Source organism: Geotrypetes seraphini, chromosome 12 (genome assembly GCF_902459505.1).
Source record: "Geotrypetes seraphini chromosome 12, aGeoSer1.1, whole genome shotgun sequence".
NCBI lineage: Eukaryota > Metazoa > Chordata > Amphibia > Gymnophiona > Dermophiidae > Geotrypetes > Geotrypetes seraphini.
Window position 1 is genome coordinate 100,796,275 of NC_047095.1, and position 24,748 is coordinate 100,821,022.

At 41.0% G+C, this 24,748-nt stretch overlaps 1 protein-coding gene across 1 annotated transcript in view; it reads right to left on the bottom strand.

Moving 5' to 3' along the window:
* Window positions 1-8,524: 8,524 nt before the first annotated feature.
* Window positions 8,525-24,748, bottom strand: part of LOC117346181 (vomeronasal type-2 receptor 26-like) — a 49,515-nt gene continuing 33,291 nt past the window's right edge. Inside the window, exons 6-7 of the mRNA XM_033915583.1 lie at window positions 15,309-15,435; window positions 8,525-9,420 (exon numbers count right to left, since the gene is read on the bottom strand). Of these exons, the coding sequence (XP_033771474.1) occupies window positions 8,525-9,420; window positions 15,309-15,435 (1,023 nt within the window). The remainder of the gene's footprint in view (window positions 9,421-15,308; window positions 15,436-24,748) is intronic.

A 24,748-nucleotide genomic window follows, 5' to 3' on the forward strand; every position in this document is an offset into this window, starting at 1 on the left:
CATGGACCTGACGGGCCGCCCGAGAGCGGACCGCTGGGCGCGATGGACCAATGGTCTGACCCAGTGGTGGCAACTTCTTATGTTCTTATGTTCTTATATGGTTCATCAAATTAAATAAAGGATACCCCAAATCTCCCAATTTAGGAGATCCTCATAAAACCCAAACCTGACCATCCCAACCCATATCTATAACCAAAAAGAAGTCTCCTCCTCATATTCTATTCATTCCTAAAGATGTTACAATCTTAGTTTTATTCTTCAAAAGTGTTCTACTCTTAGGGCTCCTTTTACTAAGCTGCGATAGTGGTTTTAGCACGGGCAGAATTGCCAAGCACACTAGACGCTAATGCCAGCATTGAGCTACTGTTAGTTTACCTGCTGACCTTGTCCTATGCCTTAAATAGTTCTGAGGAGGGCCAGCTTGGTTTACCTGGACAGGTACGAGTGAGCAAACTAGTTAGAAAAACCTGTTGATAGATAGGGCCTAATCCAAGATCAAGTGAGAATGTGGATTAGTAGCTATAAATGAATAAATGAAAATTGGATAAGCTGAAATATAATAATCAGAAATACATAAGTTCAAGACAGGAATTTTAAGTTAACATATTGATTTGACACATGTCTCATGTGCTTGACTGATATAGGGAGGCAGGCTAAGACATTTTGTGATTGATAACTACCATACCAAATTTATCCCAGATGGCAAAGCTTAAGGTTTATAGGGCTTCTTTGTCCTAAAGAGTGACCAGCCTGAACTAGGCCAATCCTCAGGGAAATGTAGGCAGACAGGAGTTGGCTTTTGACCTAGTATCCACATACCAGGGGGCCCTAAGGTTGCCATGACTTGAGTTTGCTCTGGGAAAGACAAATCTAAACCATATGTGTATCATTGTATATTTTATTTTCATCTTCATATATCTGAAATCCTGAAGAGATCCTGATAAGGCTACAGATGGTGTTTGACCGCTGACCTTGAGCAACTTTTTACTACTCGTAGAATCTTAATGGGAGGGGGAGCTAATTGCTCCGTCCATTTTTTCTTTGTTCAGTTTCTTTGAGACAGAGATATTCTCAGTATAGAAAGGACACACTGAGTTTTACAGGAAAGGATTTAAAAAAACTGAATAGCCTTTGTGAGTATATTACAATATCTGTTTATGCATTTCTTCTTTTTATAAAATATGTAAGCTTAATGTGAGAATGTAACTTTTTAGGTATAAGAATGTTATTTGTGACACGCCTATATGAAGCTAGCCTTATATGGAATCAAATAATGTGGACCAATTAGATTGCAGATGGATTGTAACGAAGGAATGTCGTCATTTAGGATATATATGGACGTGTAACTGGTAAAATGTTGGAATTTTTTATGAGCAAGGCCAGCTTCTGGCTTCTGTAATAATTCTCATGATGCAAATGATAATCAATTGATAATGAATTGATAATTCTTATGATCTAATATTGATAACCAATAAAAAATAAGATTTTGGATTTTATTAAAATATTTTACATCATTATTTTTGTCATTTCATTTTACAACCCTAGAATAGCTATAAGTACGCTTGTGTGCAATTATCCTGATCAACTGGCGACCGCGGCAGGACTGCAGCGTACTTTGCGTTTCTAGTTTCATATTTTGAACCTTTGGTGGACAGGGGTTTCGCTTGGACGTGCAGCATAAGGTATGTCTGTTCTTTGATTAACAGACTGGGGGGCCCCTTTGAAGCTACGGAATACCGTGAGTTATATGTATATTTTATTTGTATAATAATACTAATCGAAAAAAAATTAAAATTCAGACGTAGGAGGAATTAATGCTTTGTCTGTAGGCATAGTGTTTGGGGATATTGTATTGTGTGTTTAGTTAGTTAATATTTGGGGGTATAGAGGAAAAATTGTATCTTCGATTTTGCTTTATGACTTTATTTCTGCTGTCTATCTGGCTAGGCTTCTTTCTCTCTCTATGTTTTCTTTCCTCTCTGGTTTCACAGCTGTCCTGTTAAGTTTGACTGTGAGTATCCAGGGCAGTGTGTTTTGTAAATACCTCCTGGGGTTTTGTTTTTTAAAGTGTTTGTTTTGAAGTTGTTTTTTGCTAAGAGGAGACAGTATTTAGGTGATTTAGGACTTGTTTGAGAGTAATTGTGAATAGCCATGTTGTCGTTAGAAGCAATAAAAAAAGCTAATTTATTGTTATCTAATGAGATACAGCATTTTCATGATAAATGGTGTAGAAAAGCAGTAATTAACACTGAATCATGGACATGGCCAAAAGAAGGGTCTGTATTATGGTCAGACTTATGTTGTTTGCGAATGTGGATTTTAGATTCAAAGAAAGGAAAATCCCAGCAGAAACATTTAGAATACTGGCACTTTAGGATGAATTATGTGAGAATTCCCCAGGATCCCCAACACCAGTTGTTAAAGATAAGCATACAGGTCTCTCTACGGGTCAAGGGGGGAATTTGGAGCCCCCACCATATCTAGAGCCTGGGAAGGTTAAAAGCAGTTTATATCTGATTCTTACTAGTACCCCCGAGGTAACAATTGGTTATACACCTTTACAAGAAGCTAAAGAAGAGACCCCCCCTATCCACTGTTGGTCAAACCTCCATACCCACGGCACCAACATCATATAGCCAGACTAAAAGACTGGGTCTATGTATCTGGAGTCTTACAAATGAAACCTGTAGGGACAGATTCTGAGACCTCCACAAATACAGATGCTGAAGAGGAGGTGATTGTTCGAAAGCCTAAAAACCCTGTAACGGGTAAGCTAAAAGGACTTCAGACACGTCAATCAGATTTAACTATGAAATCCCTGCAGAATTTAGAAGAACAGACAGATGTGTTACATAAGTGGGTAGAAGACTTATCAACAACGGGAGTCCAGGATAGAGGTGCAGCTGATTATGTAAGCCAGGCTATGATACCTAGGGATTATGTAGCGCAGCAGGAAAATTCCTGGCTCTACGTGGTCCCATGGTGTGATAATTTGGCTGGCTGGACTGAAGTGTTCAGCTCACAGATGGAGATATGGCCCAGAAATGGCTCTTTAGATCCAAGTAAATTAGATATAGCACGATTTTGCATACAGGATGGGAAAGGATATCCACAATGGGATTACCCATATATGCAAACAGGTTTAAGAATCTGGGAGAAATATGAACAAAGCAATGTAAATAAATCTCAGGAGCTTAGAAATGAGGGATCACCCATTTTACAAGCACCCCTGATTTATAAACCACTAACAGGAGGAGGTGTAGCCACTACATATATACCCTGGTCTTTTACGGACCAGGAAAATATTAAGAAACAGCTACCCTCCATGTTAGGAGGAGCCAGTAATTGGATAGCAAAATTTGAACAAATAACGGCAGGATATACACTAGCGATAGGGGATATTAAGCGGATGCTATATCTTTGTCTAGGGGGTCAAGCTAGCCAAATTTTTACGCAGGCAGGATTTCCAACCTTAAACATGATTAACTCTGCACATGATGGTTCATCATTTAATGCAGTCAGACCCCAGATTTGGCATGCAATGCGTATGTTATATCCTGATCATAAAGATATGAACAGGGTAATTGCACACAAATTTAAAGTAGGAATGGATATTTATGAATTTATAAAACGATTTGAGGATAATTGGGAGAAAGAAACAGGAGAGCCTGTGTTTGCAGCAGGAATGATAGCTGTAGCTTTTCAGATGTTGAAAACTACTTTACCTAAAAATATACAAACCAGATTAGATACTGTAGTTGGTTTGGAAAACAAGGCTTGGGCAGAGATAGTGTCCCATATCACTCATTATTGCAGATTAGCTGAAGATGAGCTAAGTAAACAGGATAAGGAATTAGTGCAAATGCAGAAAAAGATTTTGACAATGCAAATTAAAGAGGAACAAGTGAAAGGAAAAAAAAATTGAGAAAAGAAAGACATAGTGGTGGAAGTAGCTCAAATAAATAGGGCTAGGAATCCAGAAAAGTCACAAGTGATATGCTGGCAGTGTGGATTGATGGGACATTATAGGAATGAGTGTATAAATGAAGTAGTAAGTCGAGGAAGATTTAGAGTAAGTGGTATAATGCGGGGACAAGGAAGAGGAAGTTTTAGGGGTGTACGAGGACAAGGTAGACCCGGAGGATGGCAACCCTGGACAGCACAGCAGCCACAATTCTGGGAACCTGAACCTGTGTCAGGAGAGGGATTTGGAAGACAGGATTGACTATCTCAATATATTTCTTTCAAAATTCCAAAAGGTAAAAAGGGGGATCCATGCCTTCAAATTAAAGTAAATGGACATAATTATAGCATTATTACAAGAATTGGCAAATTCACTATTGATTAAGCACAAATTCATAACAGTTTACCATCCTCAATCGAATAGTTTTGTTGAAAAATCGAATGATTTAATAAAAACTGCGTTGCGTAAAATTATGCCATTGGAGTCTAAAGACTGGCTGAAATATTTGCCAGCAGCACTCTATGTAGTGCGCAATAGGCATATGCCTAGATTTGCTTTGACTCCTTTCCAAATTGCCACTGGAAGAAAGATGCCCCTTGCTTTTGTGAAACCTGGAAATTATACTAATGATACTTTATTTTCTGATTATATTGTAGCATTACAGACAGCTATAGCAGAGATTCAATTGCGACGAACTCCAAGTAGTGTGGATCAAGCACTTCCAGTTTACAGGTTCAACCAGGATCAGTGGGTGTATAAGAGGTTACATACAAGAAATATATGGACTCAGCCATACTTTTATGGACCTTTTCAAGTGGAAGTGGTGTTCCCTTATGCTGTGAAATTAAAAGGGTATACACTGTTAGTACACGTGAAAGACATTAAACCAGCACCTATTGCTAATACCTGATTACCTGAGCATATCTATTGTTCCTGTAAGGAAATCAAGGACTAGAGACACATCTCATTGCTATTATTATATTTGCATATTTTCAATACTGTTTATTTTTTAGTTATACTAATTAGGTATTAAGTTTAGCCATGTTACTTATTTGGTGTTCTCCACTACTATTCTTTGCTTTTTTCCACCACACTTTTGCAGAATGGAATCTTTTCTTACCTATAGTGGGTCAGGGAAATTCCTATGAACAAATGAAATTTCGTGTAGCTAGGTATGCTAATGTAAGCAATTGCTGGGTTTGTGCCCAGCTTCCACAACACTCTAGTGGGTTACCTTTTCGACCTATTGCATGGAATGTTTCTGATCTTTGTTATTATTCTCTTTACCTTATGCCACGTAATGGCTTAGTTACACCACAGTTTAGTCATGAGGGAAATTGTTCCTCTATGGTTCAATATTCTCTTCTTCAAACATTTACTCATTATGCTTTTAGTTTTGACCCAAATAAACCACCAGCCCCAGTTTTAGTTAGATCCATGCGAGGATTTCTTTGTTACCATTCTAAAAGGACAGATAAAACCACCTGGTATGCTGGAAAGAGTTCATGTCAATATTATGTTTCTTCTGATGGTCCAAATATTTCTCTTTCACTGGGAAATATTACTGTTTCTACCTATTTTACTGACAGGCAACAATTTGCCTGGCTTACAGGTGTTAGTAATTATTTGTTACCTTCTTATGCTGACTGCTGGTGGATTTGTGGCCCATATGCATACAGATGGCTTCACGAGGGTTGGTATGGGACCTGCTATATCAGGTTCCTATAACCCCCTGTGAGAATCCTATCTGAATTGCCTCCTACCCGACCAAAAAGAAATACTCCTCTCATTTCTGAAGGGGAAAGATTTGGTATGATCCTTTTACCTAGTTATGGAGTAGGTAAATTAATCCAAATTATAAAAAAATTATCCACCCTTATTGAAACTATGGGTAAAGAAACAACAGCAGTTACTCAATCTCTGTCACTACAGCTCAGACAAACACGCATTGTAGCTCTTCAAAATAGGATGGCACTCGATTATCTCCTAGCAGCCCAGGGGGGTACATGTGCTATCATTGGGCAAGAATGTTGCACTTATATTCCTGACTCCTTCTCTGACCAGCAAGCACATATCACATCTCTAGACAAGGCATTGCAGAATTGGGAACAATTTAAGGTAGAGGATAAGGGTTGGTTTGATTGGCTAACTGCATGGATGCCTAACATATCATGGGTAAAAGGCCTATTGGGTGTTTTAATAGGCCTGGCTTTTGTGTTTCTGGTTGTGTGTTGTAGTTTATCCTGTATAATTGGCATTGGCAAAACATGTTTGCAGAAAGTGACTCCCAATCTTACGCTGATCCAGAGAACAAGTCATGCCCAAAGCAACCTCAGAACAGAGCAAGGTAAGGCCACTAAAGCTCCAGGTGTGGGTCCTGAAACAGTGAACTGTTCCCGGTCCCAAGGGGGGAATGACCTTGTCTTATGCCTTAAATAGTTCTGAGGAGGGCCAGCTTGGACAGGTACGAGTGAGCAAACATGAAAAATTCAGCTATTACACTTTCTCACATTGCACCAGGATTTACTAGTTAGAAAAACCTGTTGATAGATAGGGCCTAATCCAAGAGCAAGTGAGAATGTGGATTAGTAGCTATAAATGAATAAATGAAAATTGGATAAGCTGAAATATAATAATCAGAAATACATAAGTTCAAGACAGGAATTTTAAGTTAACATATTGATTTGACACATGTCTCATGTGCTTGACTGATATAGGGAGGCAGGCTAAGACATTTTGTGATTGATAACTACCATACCAAATTTATCCCAGATGGCAAAGCTTAAGGTTTATAGGGCTTCTTTGTCCTAAAGAGTGACCAGCCTGAACTAGGCCAATCCTCAGGGAAATGTAGGCAGACAAGAGTTGGCTTTTGACCTGGTATCCACATACCAGGGGGCCCTAAGGTTGCCATGACTTGAGTTTGCTATGGGAAAGACAAATCTAAACCATATGTGTACCTAATATTATAAAATGATAGGCCGCATATGCGCACTAAAAAAAACGTGTTCCCTGATCCGTCGCGTAAACATGAGTGCGCATGCATGGGTTTTACGTCACCACCTGCTCGCTTAATACGTCACAGCCTCCTTGCTCTACACAAGCCCGACTGCAGCCAGACGACGATCTTCGTTCCTCCTTTGCCACCCACCCCCTTCTCTTCCCCACAGCCTCCCTGCTCTCCACAAGCCGGACCGCGGGCCCGAATGGCGATTCCAGCAGCGCTTGCATCAGTCTCCACACGCTGCTTCGGGCCCTTCTACTGCCCTGATTTGCTCTGCCGCATCTCTGATGATGTCATCAGGGACGTGCCAGAGTAAATCAGGCCAGTAGAAGGACCCCAAGCAGCGTGTGGAGACTGATGCAAGCGCTGCTGGAATCGCCATTCGGGCCCGGAGACTGCTGGAGACTGATCGGGATTATGACAAACATCAGTGTGAATCATTTGCATGCAAACTTCTTGGTGCATCAATATTTCTTTTTGAATCAGCCAAAAATCAGATCGGAGCAGACCCATATGGTCTTACCGATTCTCTTTAGAGCATCTAGGCCGAGCCTAACATTTATAGAATCATGCTTGCCAAGTCAGTTGTCTATCAATTAAATTCCAATTAACTTCATTTATAATGTGCTAAGTGCCAGTAAATAAAAAAAAAAAAAAGGAGCAGGAGAAAAGCTCCACAATCCAAATCGAACAAACCAACACAGTTGAGAAGATGGTATGCAATTTATGTCTTTTTCAAACCATAAAATCTTGTGCGATGGCTCAACATGCACGTGTTTCAGCCTATTGCCTACACAACACTTGGTAAACTAAAAGTGAAATGCACTGACAGCACACCCAAAAAAATAAAACAGGAAATGTAAAGTAACATCTACATTTATAGTGAAAGCCAAAGTGCACATTTTATTTTTTGGGTGTGCTGTCAGTGTGCTTCACTATATTTTGCCGAGTGTTGTGTAGTAAGCAATATTACATCACTCAAAATTGATTTGAAAAAGACATCGCACAATATTTTATGATTTGAAAAAAGACATAAATTGCACACCATCTTCTCCACTGTGTTGGTTTGTTCTACGTGCCAGTAAAACATGTAAACTCATTGGATGGCTTTAAATGAGGACTGATTCTTGCAAAGGAAGAAAGCACTAAAAAGAATTAGTGAAGACCAGGACATGAAGAAAGAAGTTGAAAGTCCATTGCTATTGTAAGAATTTATTATAGTAGCTGAATATATAACCATTCCATTTGAATACAATACAATTCAGCATTTAGGCGTGCTACTGGCATATTAATATGTAGGTTGTGAAAATCATCACTTACGTGTGTTTTGCCACCATGATGAACCCATGCATTAAACTAAAAGTATAAGCTGTTTAGATAGTGCCTCAATATTATCACTATCAGGATAATTTCCCGGTCTATCGTTGTTCAGCCTTCTTGAGGTCACTGAATATACAACTAGCTTTGAATATTGGATCAATGTAATGTAGAACTAGCAGACTTTGGAGATAATGTTATTCTTGCTTTCTTTACCACTCAAGGAAATTTAAGTCCATTTATTTTGTTATTATGTATTTCCTGTTGTTTCTGTCAGGTCTCAACAGAATAATGTGGCATTTGGGGATAAAGATACATCCCAGAATTCCAGAACTAGAGGCCAGAATAGCAAATATCTCCACTGCTACCATATACTTTCCCCTGGTGCTCAGGTATGTTGGGATGAAAGAAATCCAGACACTGCAAAATATCAGCATGCTGAAGGTGATATGTTTGGCCTCATTAAAACTGTCAGGTAGATTTCTTGCTAAAAAAGCTACAATAAAGCTGATACCAGCCAGAAATCCCAGGTAACCCAAAACACAATAAAATGCAATTGCTGACCCTTCATTACATTCAATTAATATTATTCCAATTTCTGATTGAATGTTTTGATGTGGGAATGGAGTAGCAGTACCCAACCAGACAAGGCACAAGAGCACTTGAAGAAGAGAACAGGAAAGGACTATAGAGTATGAGACTCTGGAACCCATCCATTTCCGGAGCTTGCTTCCAGGCTTGGTGGCCTGGAAAGCCATGACTACAGTGATTGTTTTTGCTAGTACAGAGGAGAGAGAGATGGAGAAAGTTATTCCAAAGGCAGTCTGTCGGAGAACACAAGTCACTTCATCAGGATGGCCTATGAATATCAATGAGCAGAGGAAGCAGAACATGAGAGAGACTAAAAGAATGTAGGTTAGGTTCCGGTTGTTGGATCTCACAATGGGAGTGTCTTGGTACTTTATGAAGATTCCCAGAATGACAGCAGTGATGAGAAAGAAGAAAATGCTGATAAGTGTCAAAGTGATTCCCAAAAGTTCTTTATGGGATAAGAAGCTTATCAATTTTGGGACACAGACATCTCTTTTTTCATTGGGCCATTGTTCCTCTGGGCATTTCATACAGTTGTCCATATCTACGAAGAAATAATATTTTCTAATAATCTCAAAATTAATATCAGTGTAGGAGAGTAACTACCGTATTTTTTGCTCCATAAGATGTACTTTTTTTTCCACCCAAAAGTGGGCGATAATCTCAATGCGTCTTATGAAGTAAAGATGCAAAATTTATTTTCCCTGTACAGCTGCAAAACACCCCCCATCCCCCCGCCCACCAGCCACATCACCTTTTTAAATGCTGGCCCCCAAAAGAAACACCCCTGAGCTGCAGCACCTTTTTAAACACCGCCACTGGACCACCTTTTTAAAACAACCACCCTCCCATGGCCACCGCTGCTGCTGTAATTACCACCACCGTACTCTTTTCAAGCAGTCTGGTGGTCCAGCGTATATCTCTCCCTCAAATTTTCCGTACTATTTCCAGGCAGCAGGTGCACGAGTCAGGAGCATGGAAGTCAGGACCAAGATTTAGATCCTCCTACTTGGGCCCACTCCACTTTACGAATGGCTGGCGGCAGTTCTCGTGGAACTCATGAGACTGCCAGCAGCCACTCGGAAAGCGTTGTGGGCCCAAGCGGGAGTGTGTACAGCTTGGTCCTGACCTCCGTGCTCCTAACTCATGTACCTGCTGCTTGGAAATAGTACAAAGCCTTTGAGGGAGGCAGGGAAGAATGAAAAAAGGTACAGGTTTTTTTTTTTTTAAAGGTACAAAGGGGTATGATTAAAAAGGTACAAGGGGGTATGATTAAACGTACAAGGGGAGTATGATTGAATAGGAACAAGGGGGTATAATTAAAGATACAGGGGGATGATTAAAAAAGGTACTGGAACATGTAGGGGGATGGGGGATGATTTAAGGTACTGGGGGGTACATGGAGCCTGCCTGCATTCCTGTCACTAGTCCACTAGGCCGGCCTGCCTGCTCTGTGCCCTGTCCCAGCCTACCATTAGACCACCAGAGGGGGACACAGGGGATAGAGACTGTCAGTGAGGGGGGACAGGGTGCAGAGCCTTGCAGGGAGAATTTGATTCAGAACTGTTTTTTTTTCTTGTTTTCCTCCTCTAAATCTAGGGTATATCTTATGGTCAGGTGTGTCTTATGGAGCAAAAAATATGGTAAATATTGCTTCTTTAAATTTAAAGATATTTTTTCTCTGGCATGCAGGTTATGCTAGAATGTAGGGATGAGCTTCATTTTTTAAAGTTTTATATGCATTCACAGGGTGATTTTACAGCAGGTCAAGCATATATGAAGAATAAATATACTCTTATATTGTGTGTATTTTGAAAAGAGATGCGGAGACTCATTTTCAATGTGATGTCTAAATCTTATTTTGGACATTTTGGGAAAAATCTAAAACTCCGGTAAAGAAAATGACCATTTTAAAACCAGAAAAAAACATATCTTCTTTGTTTGAAAAGGCCATTTCCTAGATCTGTTTGTCCTCAGTGTGTCTATCATTTTGAACCATTTTTAGGAAAAAAAAATAGGCAAATGAAAACCACACTAAAACCAGTCATTGTGATGTAGGAGTGGGCCAGCATTCTTAATAGACTGGTCACAAAGATATCCCAGCAGAACAGTGGTGTACCTTAGTGAACTTCACATACTACTATTTTGTTGAAATGGAAAATATTAGAAATATACACTGCTCAAAGCTGAAAATTGACAAATTCAGAAATTAAAAAAACATTTTTAATTCCTTTTGTTGTCTAAGCATTGATTTGGTCCCAGTGTATCCTGCTTTTCTTAATTCTCTCCAAGGTCTACTGTCCTTTTGACCTTTCTTTTCTCTCTATGTCCATTATCCATCTTTCCTCTGAATCCCTATCTCTTTCATTCAGCTACTGCACTCTCTGTTCCTGCCCCAATCCTCCCTCTTTGTATTGTCTTCATGTATTCAATATCATCCCTCTGTGTCACTGTCTTTGTGCTCCCTCCATGTCCAGCATCTACTCTCTGTCTATCCCCATATCTATTTTCTCTCTTCCTTCTGCACATCAATCCCCCTCATCTTCTCTCTCTCTTTCCTTCCTTAGACTAGAATCTTCTTCCATCACTCCTTGGTTATTCTTCTACTTTCATTCCTACCTTCCTCCTGTACCCCCTACCCCACCCCCATAACCCAGCATCTCTTCTTTCTATCTCCCTCCTTGGTCTAGAGTTTCTTTATCTCTTTTGCTCTCTCCCCACCTTCCTTTATTTCTCCCTTCTACTTTAATTCTTTTTATCTCTCCCTCCCTCCTTAGTCCAGGATGTGTGTGTGATTCCCCCCTCTTCCTTGGTCCAGAGTGTCTCTCTCTCCACTCCTTCCAGTCCAGTATCTGGTCCCTCTCTTCAATATCTCCTTTGGTCAACATCTCTTTTCCCATCTTCTCCCCTCCGATACCCTGTTCTGGCATCTCTGAAGCTCCTCACTGACCAGTTCTCCAAATCCTGCAGTGAGTCACAGAAGAGACAGAGCTGAAATGTGCCTCAATGGCCAGTGGTGCCTTTCCTTAGCTGCATCCCACCTCTGTACTGCAATTTTCTTTGAGTATAACTCAGGAGAGGAAAGGTTCCACCAATCAGTGAGGCAGCTTTAAGCTTTCTTTGCCACAACTCATCATAGTATTTGGGAGAATGGTAAGCAGAAGAAAGGCTGGAAGGATTCAGGAACTGTATGCCTGGGCACTTTGCGAGGATTTCTAAATGGTAGCCTTGTCCATGATTTGTGCCCAAAATTCTAAGGACATGTGGTGAGTTCCCAGAAGAGAAGGTGAAAATGAAGGAATGGAAACTATTGTCTTGTCAGGATTTAAAACCAGATGATTTCTCTATTCTGAGTGGGCTGACAATCTAAGTATTGAACCTGGGACAATGAAGGGTTAATTGACTTGCCCTGGGTCATGAGGAGCTATAGTGGGAATTGAACCTGACTCCATAGAATCCCATCCTATTGCACTAGCCATCAGTCTCCTCTTCCAATTACATATGCCAAGTACATAGAAGAGATAGCTATATTAGGCTATGCTAGCCAGGATACTCTATAGTAAGAAGTCTCAGAGCATCTTCAATGACAGTAGTTATTTAGCTCTGTGCTGTAACTGGGACAATGTGAACAGGGAACTTGATGCAAACAATCTTATTTAGGTAGGCTATGGGGCACATGGGTTACTTTGTTTCCACTTGGGGTCCTGTTTGAGAGGGCTGCTGATAGTCGTATTTATGGGAAGGGATGTACTTTGCTCTTCCAGAAGGCTTGTATGGTGAGCCATAAATGTATAACATAGTGTTGGGTACAAGACTCACCACCTGGATTTTGGCAGTGGTAAAACCAGTTTCATAGGTTAATGTCATTTGAGGCAGTGGAAGCTCATTTGTCTGTGAAGCGAAGAACCTTTTGGCAGTTGTGGGGCCCATATTTGTGTTCTTTACCACACAGAGCCAGAAGTCTGATACTCAATTATTTAGCATGAGCTTCTAATAGAAGGTATACAGCACACGCCAATCTAAAGAGGGGGGGGGGAGACATAGTGGATTACTATATAAGTTAAACTGACAGCCATATCTTTTTGTCTTGCTGATGTACTTGAAGAGGGACATAAGTTCAGTCCTTCTTTGATTTGCCATTGTTCTTTGTATGTATTTAGCATTTGAATGGTTTTCTCTGTATGACATGTTTTGTCAATAAAAAAGTTTGCACCATAAAGAAGTAAAAAGAAATTTGGTTCAGTTGAGTATTTCCAGCAAAATGACTAGGACTATCTGTCATCTGCACAAGCCCTTTGGAATTGATCCAGAGGCTGGAGGGTAAGCTACTATCTCCAAGTCCCTTGGAGCCCCTGTCAAAGAATAATGCACAGAGGCCTCGGCATCACTGGCTCTCTCTTCATTTTTAACAACAAAAACTGTAAATGATTATCTTCTCTGAAATCTACTTATACTACCAGTTATACTGTCAATAGAGAGAGTTACAGAGAGGATATTCAGATTGACCCATATAATTGTCCAAAAGATTTTTAAGTAAAATTTTTGTTCAGAACAGCATAAGCATGGTCTAACTGAGAGATTATGGTCTGGATTCTTGAACCGGTGCCAATTTTTAGGCACTGGTAGGCTCCCAATCCCAACAGGTATGTCTAATCTCATGGGGGTTTGGCCAGAGAGAGAGAGAGAAAGAGGCCAGATCTGCATATGGGAAGAGAGAGACATGGATGCTAGACCACAATTTGGGGGATGGGGGAAAGAGGTAACATGGATGCTAGGCCCATAGTGGGAGGAGAGGAGGAGCATGGATGCTGAACTGCAAATGAGAGGAGAAGGGGACATGGCAACTGGACTACAAATAGGGGGAAAGGAGAGGACATGAATGCAAGACCTGGGGAGGGGAGAAGACATAGATGCTGTACTGTACATGTGGGTGAGAGGAGGGGGCATGGATGCTACACCTTCATGGGAAGAAGGAGAAGGAAGGGAACATGGATGCTGTACTGCAAGTGGTGGAGAGGAGGGGTCATAGATTCTACAGGAGGGGAGGGGAGAGGACATGCATGCTTGACCCATAGGTAGATGAGGAAAGGGGTGAGAAGGAAACCAAGTCCAGTAAAGGGGTTGAAAATGAATAGATGCTTTACCATAGAGAAAGGAGAAATGCCAGGCCATGGAGAATAGGAAGGAGATTCAGAATGAAAGCAAGAGAGGTGGTGGGTGAGATGAGGGTACATGGATGCTAGACCTGCAAATAGGGGTGTGGGTATGGTACAGAGAGATAGAGAGAGTGACCAAGGCCATTAAAGGGATGGGAAGAAGATATTCTTAGCCAATGAAGAGAAGAATAGGGAGATGCCAGACCAAGGGAGCTAAAGAGGGGATTCAGGTGAAAGTGATAGAGGGGTGAGATTTAGAGGGAGATAGAACTGCAGTTGGAGTGAGAGAAAGAACTCGGGAGGTTAGAACTTGAGAAAGGAAAAGGCAGGAAGGATTTTCAGTCCTCAGGATAGCAAAATTTACACACAAAAAATACCAATACACTGCAGAATTTTGAAATATTGTATGCAGAATTTTCATATATTTTGAACAGAATTTTGCCAGGAATATCTATGCAAGTGGACTTAAGTAGGGATAGAAAATAGAACTTGATATACCACATTTCTGTAGTTAAGATCAAAGTGGTATACATATTTAATATGCACATACAATATGTATTTTGGACCTTGGGCAAAGGAGAGTTAAGTGACTTGCCCAGAGTCACAAGGGGCTGTAGTGGGAATTCTACCCAGTTCCACAAGTTCTTAGGCTGTTGCTCTAAATATTAGGATACTCCTCCTCTTTGTACTTCTGAAATTGACCAATAAAGGCTGGACATTCCTATTAAGATTTACTGGGATCTTCAAAATAACCAAAACTGACCATTTTAGAAGATAAAGGCCCCATTCTATTAACAGCACCTATACCATAGACATTGAGAAACACAATACATAGCACATGACAATTTTAAGTTAGGCACCATTTATAGATTTATGCCTAGCTTTGCCTAAAGTAGATTTAGGTGCCAGTAAGTATACTAACCTTAGGTGATACTATTTATCCTAGGGTTTTCTTGATCTAAATTCCAGTTTCAAATTTAGGCACCTAAGTCCAAAACAGAAGCCTACATACCAAACACACCCACAACCCTGATAGGTGCATTTGACTAGGCACATACTTGAAAATGGTGCTAATTGCTTATTATTAGCACCAATTAGTTTTTAAAATAATTAAGTTAGGTGCCTAGATTGGTTAAGTGTCTTTAATAGAATCTGGGCCAAAATGCTGGACTGGATGGTCCATTGGTCTTTTTTTCAATTTCTTCTAAATCTCAAAGAGCAGACATCATTCTGAATAACCTGCCAGCATGAACCTCATGGGCTACATATCACTCACCAGTTTCATTGGAGATTTCTCCACTTGGACAGGGAATACAGTCATAGCAGCAGACAGGCTTTCCTTCTTTTGTTAATTTCCTGTAGCCGGGAGCACAGCTCTGACTGCATCTGGATTCTGGAGGTGTCTGAGGGTTGAGAAAAAAACACAAATTCTATCTTCAAGTGACAGTAGTCTGTAGTTTTACTTTTCTGTAATATTACTTTACTGTTATATTACTTTTCTGTCCATTTATGGAGCTATTCAGATTTTTTTCTTCAGATATCACAAATTGCCCTTTAGAAAATTGTTTTCAGAAGGATCTGTCTTATATAGCAATATTTTACTGACTGATAGTTTATTCCTAGAACACATACATTGTAGGAAGTTATATTTAACTAGTTAAAAAGAAGCCATTTCTGTGGGGAGTTGTTTAGGACAGAAACATAAATCATGAAACTGAAGACAGTTAACGACTATATGGCTTGTTCAGTCTACTCATCCATGCCATGTACTATCCCTTCCTCATTCTGAGAGATCCTATGCACTTGTCTCAAGCTTTGTTGAATTCAGAAACAGTTTTTGGGTCCTATCTGAAAACTGTAGGAGAAAGCCTGGCTATATCTCACTGTTGATGATGATCCTGGATATTCAATGTTGGGATCACCAACATTGAATATCAATGTCAATGCTCAGCAGCTCACACTTAATTGGCAAAGCCAATTTTCAGCAGTTGGCTGGCTACAGCTAATGACCAATGACAGATCAATGATAGACCTGGCTTAGCCATCCTGCCTTAGCCAATCTGTTGATGTAGCAATATTCCATGCTACTAATACAGGTTAAGCAGTGGCTTCCCTCATGTGTTACTCAATAACAGACTATGGACTTTTCCTCCAGGAACTTGTCCTGATCTTTCTTAAAACCAGCTACACTATCCACTCTCACAACATCCTCTGACAATGTGTTCCAGAGCTTAACTATTCTCTGAGTGAAAATAATTTCCTCCTATTGGGTTTAAGAGTATTTCCCTGTAACTTTATCGAGTGTTCCCTAGTCTTTGTAATTTTTGACAGAGTGAAAAATCGATCCACTTGTACCAATTCTACAATTCATATTCTCGTATTAACTTTTTTTGAATATCCAGTTAGCTTATGAAGATGGTTCATCATACTGACATATATCCTATAACAATTTCTGGCCATGCTATGATATCTTTAAAACTGAATTCCTCAATATCACGGATAGGTGCATCATCTTAGCGCTTTATTGCTCATTGCTGTCTGATTCAAACTTTATTGAGCATATCAATATGGCTATAAAGGATTATTTTGAATTCAATAAAGTAGAAGTGTTTGGTTGGATTAATGTTTGGGGTGCATTTAAAGCTTATATCAGAGGAATGATAATATCTTATGCCACAAAAGTCAAAAAATAAAATAAAGCTTTGCAAGAATTAGAAGCGAAGATTGCAGAATATGAATGTCAACATCAAGCTGATACTGGAGATATGGTTGTATTAGAGGCATTGAAGAAGCACATATTTTAATATAATACAATATTGAGAAATAGAGCTGGGCTGGCCACTTTCATGAACACTGCTACATATTGTTCTGATCAGAATAAAATTGGCAGTTTATTGGCTAATTTTCTGAAGGGTAAGAAATATATATCTCAGCAGTTAAAGACTCAAATAACTCACTAATGACTAGTGATGTGGACATTCTGAATTGTTTTCATATTTACTATAAGGAATTATATACTTCTTCTGTCATAACTGACAGTTATGACTTCCTTAAGGATATTGACCATTATTCAATAACGGAACAGGATAATGATTATTTTTGTAAAGATATTAAAGAAACATATGTGTTTAATGTGCTAAAACAAAACACCTGGTCCTGATGGTTTGACTGTGGAATTTTATTTGGCATTTAAGTCATTTTTATTACCAAAACTTACATCTGTGTTTCAACATTTCATAAGGTCTCAGAAAATAGAAGGCTCGTTCACAGAAGTAATGATTATTATCTTACCTAAGCGTGACAAAGATCCAACGCTGGTTCAGAACTACAGGCCTCTGTCCATGATAAATGTTGATGCAAAAATTTACACAAAAATTTTAGCCTCAATTGCAAAAAATATTACAAAAAATTATCTCTATCAATCAAAATGTTTTTTTTTAATGGGAGAACCTCTATAGACAATTCAAGGCTCTTTCTTGAAGTAATACAATCTGCTGAAAATACGGATGAAGATTATATTGCATTGGCTCTGGATGCTGAAAAGGCTTTTGACATGATAGAGTTGCCGTTTCTTTTTCAAGTTCTACAGTGATTTAGATTTTCACAATTGGCTATAAATATGATTAAAGTCTTGTACTCTAGACATAGAACAAAGATATTTATCAATAATAAATTATCTGCACCTTTGTATCCAACTAGAGGAATGAGGCAAAGATGCCCTTTATTGCCTTTGCTTTATAATATTGCCTTAGAACCTTTATTGATGAAACTTCAAAACAATATAAACATTCATGGAATGTCATTTGGTAATAAGATTATCAAATATTTTGCATATGCTGATGATGTCTTGATTTATTCTACACCCAGCTCTATACCTGCTATTCTTGGAACAATCTAATCATATTCTTTTGATGCTGGCTACAAACTTAACATGTCTAAATCTGAATTGATGCCATTAAATTGCCCTAGAATAGAGTTTGAAATTTCTCATTATAAGTTCAAATGTGTCAAAAATGAACTACAGTATTTAGGTGTATATTTCTACCCTATTGTTGAAACAATTCAGATGAATGAGGAATTTGTGCTTCAAAAAGCTAAATAACTAACTAATCAGTGGCCACCATTAAGGTTATCATGGTGAGGGAAATTGGAAACTAAAAAAATTATGATTGTTCCCAAAATTAATTACATCTTGAGTTGCTGATATATTTCAATACAAATTCCTATTGTAAAGTGGAAACTATACTTACAGCTTTTTTATGGAACAATAAGCCTCCATGCCTTGCTCTTAAGAAACTCAAAGCTAAGGGCTCCTTTTATCAAGGTGCGCGTTAAACCGCCTGCCGCACTAGCCGCTAATGCCTCCATTGACGAAGCGTTAGTATTTTGGCTTGCTGTGGGGGTTAGCGCATGATGAAATGTCTGACATGCTAACCCCCTTAGCGCACCTTGATAAAAGAGGATGGAGGAGTTAATTTTCCTAGTTTTTGAGTATACCACACTGCATACAGTACATTGTCAAACTAGTCTCTAGATGCTTTGTTGATGTCAACTTCATAGCTGATCAACCTAGTTAGATTCAGGCTATTGCCTATAAATGGAATAATTATCCTATCAAGTTTTTACTACTGTTTAACAACAAAGTGCTTGGATGCAAGGCTAGATTCATATGTAGTGCCTCAATTGCAATTAAAGCAATAGACTGCACTTCCTGTGGCTTGGTCTACTACAACACATATGTCTATTTGGAATAATGTCAGGTTTAAAATTGAAGATAAAATAATCAATTTGAAAGCGTGGCAAGAGGCTAATATTTGGTCTATTCAGCAATTAAAATCTGATAACGAATGGATGACTTTTTCTGAAATACAAGATAAATATCAAGTACCATATAATCAATTTTATAAATTAACACAACTCGAACACTGTATGAGGTCCTTTGTCAAAACTTCACAGCTTACTAGTAAGACACCAAGTTTACTAGATTATATTAACAAAATATATTTTAAGAAAGGTGCTGCATCAACTTGGTATAAAATTTTGAGTGACAACAAAGACCTATGGGGAATGAGTCTACATGGACCCATGAACTAAAAATGTTAATATCTGAAAAACAATGGGAGCAAGTATGGTTGTCTGTACATAAAGCTTTGAAATCTTCAGCTACTGCTCAATCTATATATTTTATTTTTCAGAAACAGTATGGACACCCTACAAATTGAGCAAAATAAGATCCAAAGAATCTAATAAGTGGTCTTGTAATAAGAAGACAGGAACTTTGGTGCATTCACTTTTCCAATGTGGTTTATTACAACTCTATTGGGATACTATATGTTCATTGATTAAGGTTAAAGAGCTGTCAGACAAGTGGTCCATCGTGCCCAGCAGTCTGCTCACGTGGCGGCCCTCTGGTCAAAGGCCAGCGCCCTAACTGAGACTAGCCCTACCTGAGTACATTCTGGTTCAGAAGAAACTTGTCTAACTTTGGTTTGCATCCCTGAAGGGTGTTTTCCCCTATGACAGACTCCAGAAGAGAGTTCCAGTTTTCTACCACTCTCTAGGTGAAGAAGAACTTCCTTACATTTGTACAGAATCTATCCCCTTTCAATTTTAGAGAGTGGCCTCTCGTTCCCCCCACCTTGAAGAGGGTAAACAACCTGTCCTGATCTACTAAGTCTATTCCAGGGATCTCAAAGTCACTCCTTTAGGGCCGCAATCCATTCGGGTTTTAAGGATTTCCCCAATGAATATGCATTGAAAGCAGTACATGTACATAGATCTCATACATATTCATTGGGGAAATTCTGAAAACCCGACTGGATTGCGGCCCTCAAGGAGGGACTTTGAGACCCCTGGTATTCCCTTTAGTACCTTGAATGTTTTTGATCATGTCTCCTCTCAATCTCCTCTGTTCGAGGGAGAAAAGGCCCAGTTTCTCTAATATTTCACTGTTTGGCAACTCCTCCAGCCCCTTAACTATCTTAATCGCTCTTCTCTGGACCCTTTCAAATAGTACCGTGTCCTTCTTCATGTACAGCGACCAGTGCTGAATGCAGTATCCAGGTGAAGGTGCACCATGGCCCGGTACAGCGGCATGATAACCTTCTCTGATCTGTTCATGATCCCCTTATTCCTACATTCTGTTCACTCTTTTCACCACCGCACATTGCGTGGACAGCTTCATCGACTTGTCGATCATAACTCCCCCAAGTCTCTTTCCTGGGAGGTCTCTCCAAGTACCGCCCTGGACATCCTGTATACATGCCTGAGATTTTTGTTACCTACATGCATCACTTTACACTTATCCACGTTGAACCTCATCTGCCATATCAATGCCCATTCCTCGAGCCTGATTATGTCACGTTTGCAGATCTTCGCAATCTCCCTGTGTCTTCACTACTCTGAACAACTTCATATCATCTGCAAATTTAATCACCTCACTCATCATACCAATGCCCAGATCGTTTATAAAGATGTTGAAGAGCACGGATCCAAGCACCGAGCCTTCCGGCACCCCACTGGTGATGTTCTTCCAGTCCAAGTACTGTCTATTTACCCCCACTCTCTGTTTACTTTGCTCCAGCAAGTTTTTAAGCCAAGTGAGTATCATTGTGTTGGGTCGTCTTTGCATGAATACTTCAATCACAGATGAACAGGCCAAACTTGTACGAATTTTGCTTAACTTAGTAATTAAAATAATTATTGCTCACTGGAAAGACTTTTTAAGAGTTGAATATATGGAATGGTGGAATTTAGTAAGTCTGCTTAGTACAAGAGTGTTTGCGGAAAGAAAGGGATGTTTGCATATTTTTAAAAAGTTTGGAATCCCCTCACAAAATATAGCGACATAACACATTTAATATCTTTTTTTTTTTTTTCTTTTCTGGGGGGAAAGTACATCCATGCTGTTAGTTTTCTTATGTTTAGGTATGTTTAGTCTTACTGCCTCTTTTACATAGCCACGCAGCAATGGCCCCAAAGCCCTTTAAATTTCCATGGGCTTCAGGGCCATTAGCACAGCACAGCCGCTAGTGCGTTTTCGTAAAAGAGGCCCTTAGTGTCAACATTATTTATATACTAATTATTGTAATTAATCTGTTTTGCCAATCATTTCTGTGAACTGTTTGTTTATATATGAAATTATTAATATATGAAATTATTAATAAAATATATTGAACTTAAAAAAAAAGATTTTCTTCTTTTTATGTTTCATATTCATTTTTTATTTAATGAATTGAAGAAATATATTCAGTATTTCCTGTCTAATTGTATATGTAATTATTTGAAATGATAAAAAAGATTCTCAATTTCTAAAATCTTTTTCGTATATCAGTTAAAATTTATAATCAGTCCTCATAAAAATATCAAGACACAGATAATTGTCAAAAATAACACCCAAGATCACAAATAAATGTGTGCCACTAAGGGCTCCTTTTACGAGGGCGCATTTAGGGCCTTAACGCGCAGAATACCGTACTCTAAAATGCTGTGCGCTAGCTGCTACCGCCTCCTCTTGAGCAGGCGGTAGTTTTTTGGATAGCGTGCGCTATAGCATGCACTAATCTGGTATGTGTGCTAAAAACGCTAGCGCACCTTTGTAAAAGGAGCCCTAAGTTTTAAATGTGTTTCTTTCAGGTTCACACAAACCAGTAATATGTGATTCTTTTAAAACAAATGGTTATCGCCAGGTCACCTTTTTCGCTTTCCAATAATGCCTGACACATCTAAATGTAAATTCAGGGGAGCAATCTTAAAGTCTCTCACAGACAGGAGTTGTGTTACTTTTACCTCAGACAAAGATGGTGGACACAATAGAAATCAGCTTCCTTTATCCTCAATGGAGCTAGATACTAAGGGCTAAATTCACTAAGCCCACGGATCCGATCTGATCTGTGGGTGATCCGAGGCCGGGGCAACTGATTCAGAATGCACCTGCATGCAAAGCAGGCTGAATGGAGGCATACCCCCCAACCCACTGCATGAATCACTGGAGTGATCCCCACACATACACAGACCATCTACCGTATTTTCACGCATATAACGCGCGCGTTATACGCGTTTTTACCTACCGCGCACACCCCTCGCGCGTTATATGCGTGAGCGCGGTATACCAAAGTTTTAAAACATAGTTCCCACCCCGCCCGACGCCCGATTCACCCCCCCAGCAGGACCGCTCGCACCCCCACCCCGAACGACCGCTCGCACGCGCTCCCATCCGCACCCGCATCCACGATCGGAGCAAGAGGGAGCCCAAGCCCTCTTGCCCGGCCGACTCCCCGACGTCCGATACATCCCCCCCCCGGCAGGACCACTCGCACCCCCACCCCGAACGACCGCCGACTTCCCGACAATATCGGACCAGAAGGGAGCCCAAACCCTCCTGGCCACGGCGACCCCCTAACCCCACACCGCACTACATTACGGGCAGGAGGGATCCCAGGCCCTCCTGCCCTCGACGCAAACCCCCCTCCCCCCAAGAACCTCCGACCGCCTCCCAGCCGACCCGCGATCCCCCTGGCGACCCCCACGACCCCCCCACCCCCCTTCCCCGTACCTTTGGTAGTTGGGCCAGAAGGGAGCCCAAACCCTCCTGGCCACGGCGACCCCCTAACCCCACCCCGCACTACATTACGGGCAGGAGGGATCCCAGGCCCTCCTGCCCTCGACGCAAACCCCCCTCCCCCCCAAGAACCTCCGACCGCCCCCCAGCCGACCCGCGATCCCCCTGGCGACCCCCACGACCCCCCCACCCCCCTTCCCCGTACCTTTAGTAGTTGGCCGGACAGACGGGAGCCAAACCCGCCTGTCCGGCAGGCAGCCAACGAAGGAATGAGGCCGGATTGGCCCATCCATCCTAAAGCTCCGCCTACTGGTGGGGCCTAAGGCGCGTGGGCCAATCAGAATAGGCCCTGGAGCCTTAGGTCCCACCTGGGGGCGCGGCCTGAGGCACATGGGCCCAACCCGACCATGTGCCTCAGGCCGCGCCCCCAGGTGGGACCTAAGGCTCCAGGGCCTATTCTGATTGGCCCACGCGCCTTAGGCCCCACCAGTAGGCAGAGCTTTAGGATGGATGGGCCAATCCGGCCTCATTCCTTCGTTGGCTGCCTGCCGGACAGGCGGGTTTGGCTCCCGTCTGTCCGGCCAACTACTAAAGGTACGGGGAAGGGGGGTGGGGGGTCGTGGGGGTCGCCAGGGGGATCGCGGGTCGGCTGGGGGGCGGTCGGAGGTTCTTGGGGGGGAGGGGGGTTTGCGTCGAGGGCAGGAGGGCCTGGGATCCCTCCTGCCCGTAATGTAGTGCGGGGTGGGGTTAGGGGGTCGCCGTGGCCAGGAGGATTTGGGCTCCCTCCTGGCCCGATATTGTTGGGGAGTCGGCGGTCCTTCGGGGGGGGGGGGAGGGATGTATCGGACGTCGGGGGGGGGCATCAGGCTTTCAGGATGGGGACAGACCTTCAAGGGGGGACAGTGCACGGAAGTCAGGGGGGGTGAACGGAGAGTCGGGACAGCGCACGGAAAGTCAGGGCGGGCGAAAGGAGCGTCGGGCAGCATGCGCGGTATACCCGTGAGCGCGGTATATCAAAGTTTTTGTGCAAATCATCGTGATTTCTGCGCGCTATATCCGTGTGCGCGTTTTATACGGGTGCGTGTTATTTGCGTGAAAATACGGTACTTTGCCTTTAGTCCGTGCTTTTTTATTTTATTTTACTTTTTTACTCACAAGCCCATGGCTTTAACCTGCTGGTTTAAAGCAGGTTTAAACCATGGGTTCGTGCTGCAGGGAAGTGAGGCAGAGCAGGAGAGCATAAGGGTGGTAAAAGGAGAATCAAGGATGAATCGGGGCTGAGCAGGGTGGCAAAAGGCAGGAGAACCAGGGCATAGAGCAGGGTTTTAGTACAAGCGACTGGTCCTCACCAGTCGCTAGGTTTTTTTTTATAAATCTTTATTCATTTTTAAAAATACATTTGTGCACAATAATTTATACATTTACACAGAATATTAGAATTAAAGCACAATAAACTTACCAAGATTATTGACAAAAAATTATTTCCCTCACCCTTCCATCAGTTAATCAATAAATAAATAACTGTAAACAGCCTAAACATATCTACTAAACAATTTAAAAAAACAGAAAAACTACTCCCCTCCCCCTTCCCAGGATGTGTATGTTTTTCCATCTACAAAGATCAGTCTTTACAGTACTTAGTTAATGGTTCCCATACATCCATGAATTTTTTGTAACTACCCTTCTGAATAGCCATAAACTGTTCCATTTTAAAAACATAACACAGGGACTCCCACCAAAATGAATAATTTAATCTATCCAAATTTTTCCAATTTATTAAAATAAGCTGTATGGCAACCCCAGTCATTATAAAAAGAAGTTTATTATTTCTCATAGATATTTGACACTTTGTCCTCATAAATGTACCAAATAAAATTGTATCAGTCTCTAGTTTTTTGATCAGCCAGCCAGTCGGTGTGCCAGAAGAAAGTTTAGTGACTCGCGTCCTTCCTGCCTTGCATGCCGATTCCCCTCATTTGCATGTACGGATTGGGATCGGATCGGTACACAGGTTAGTGAACCGAGTCGGAGGGAAATAGGGTTGCAAAGGGCTCGCAATCTGATCAGTACACGTTCGGTTTGCTTAGTAAATCTAGCCCTAAAACATCTGTTAAAATTGCTATTTTTAGTGATTAATTAAACATGAGATTATTAAA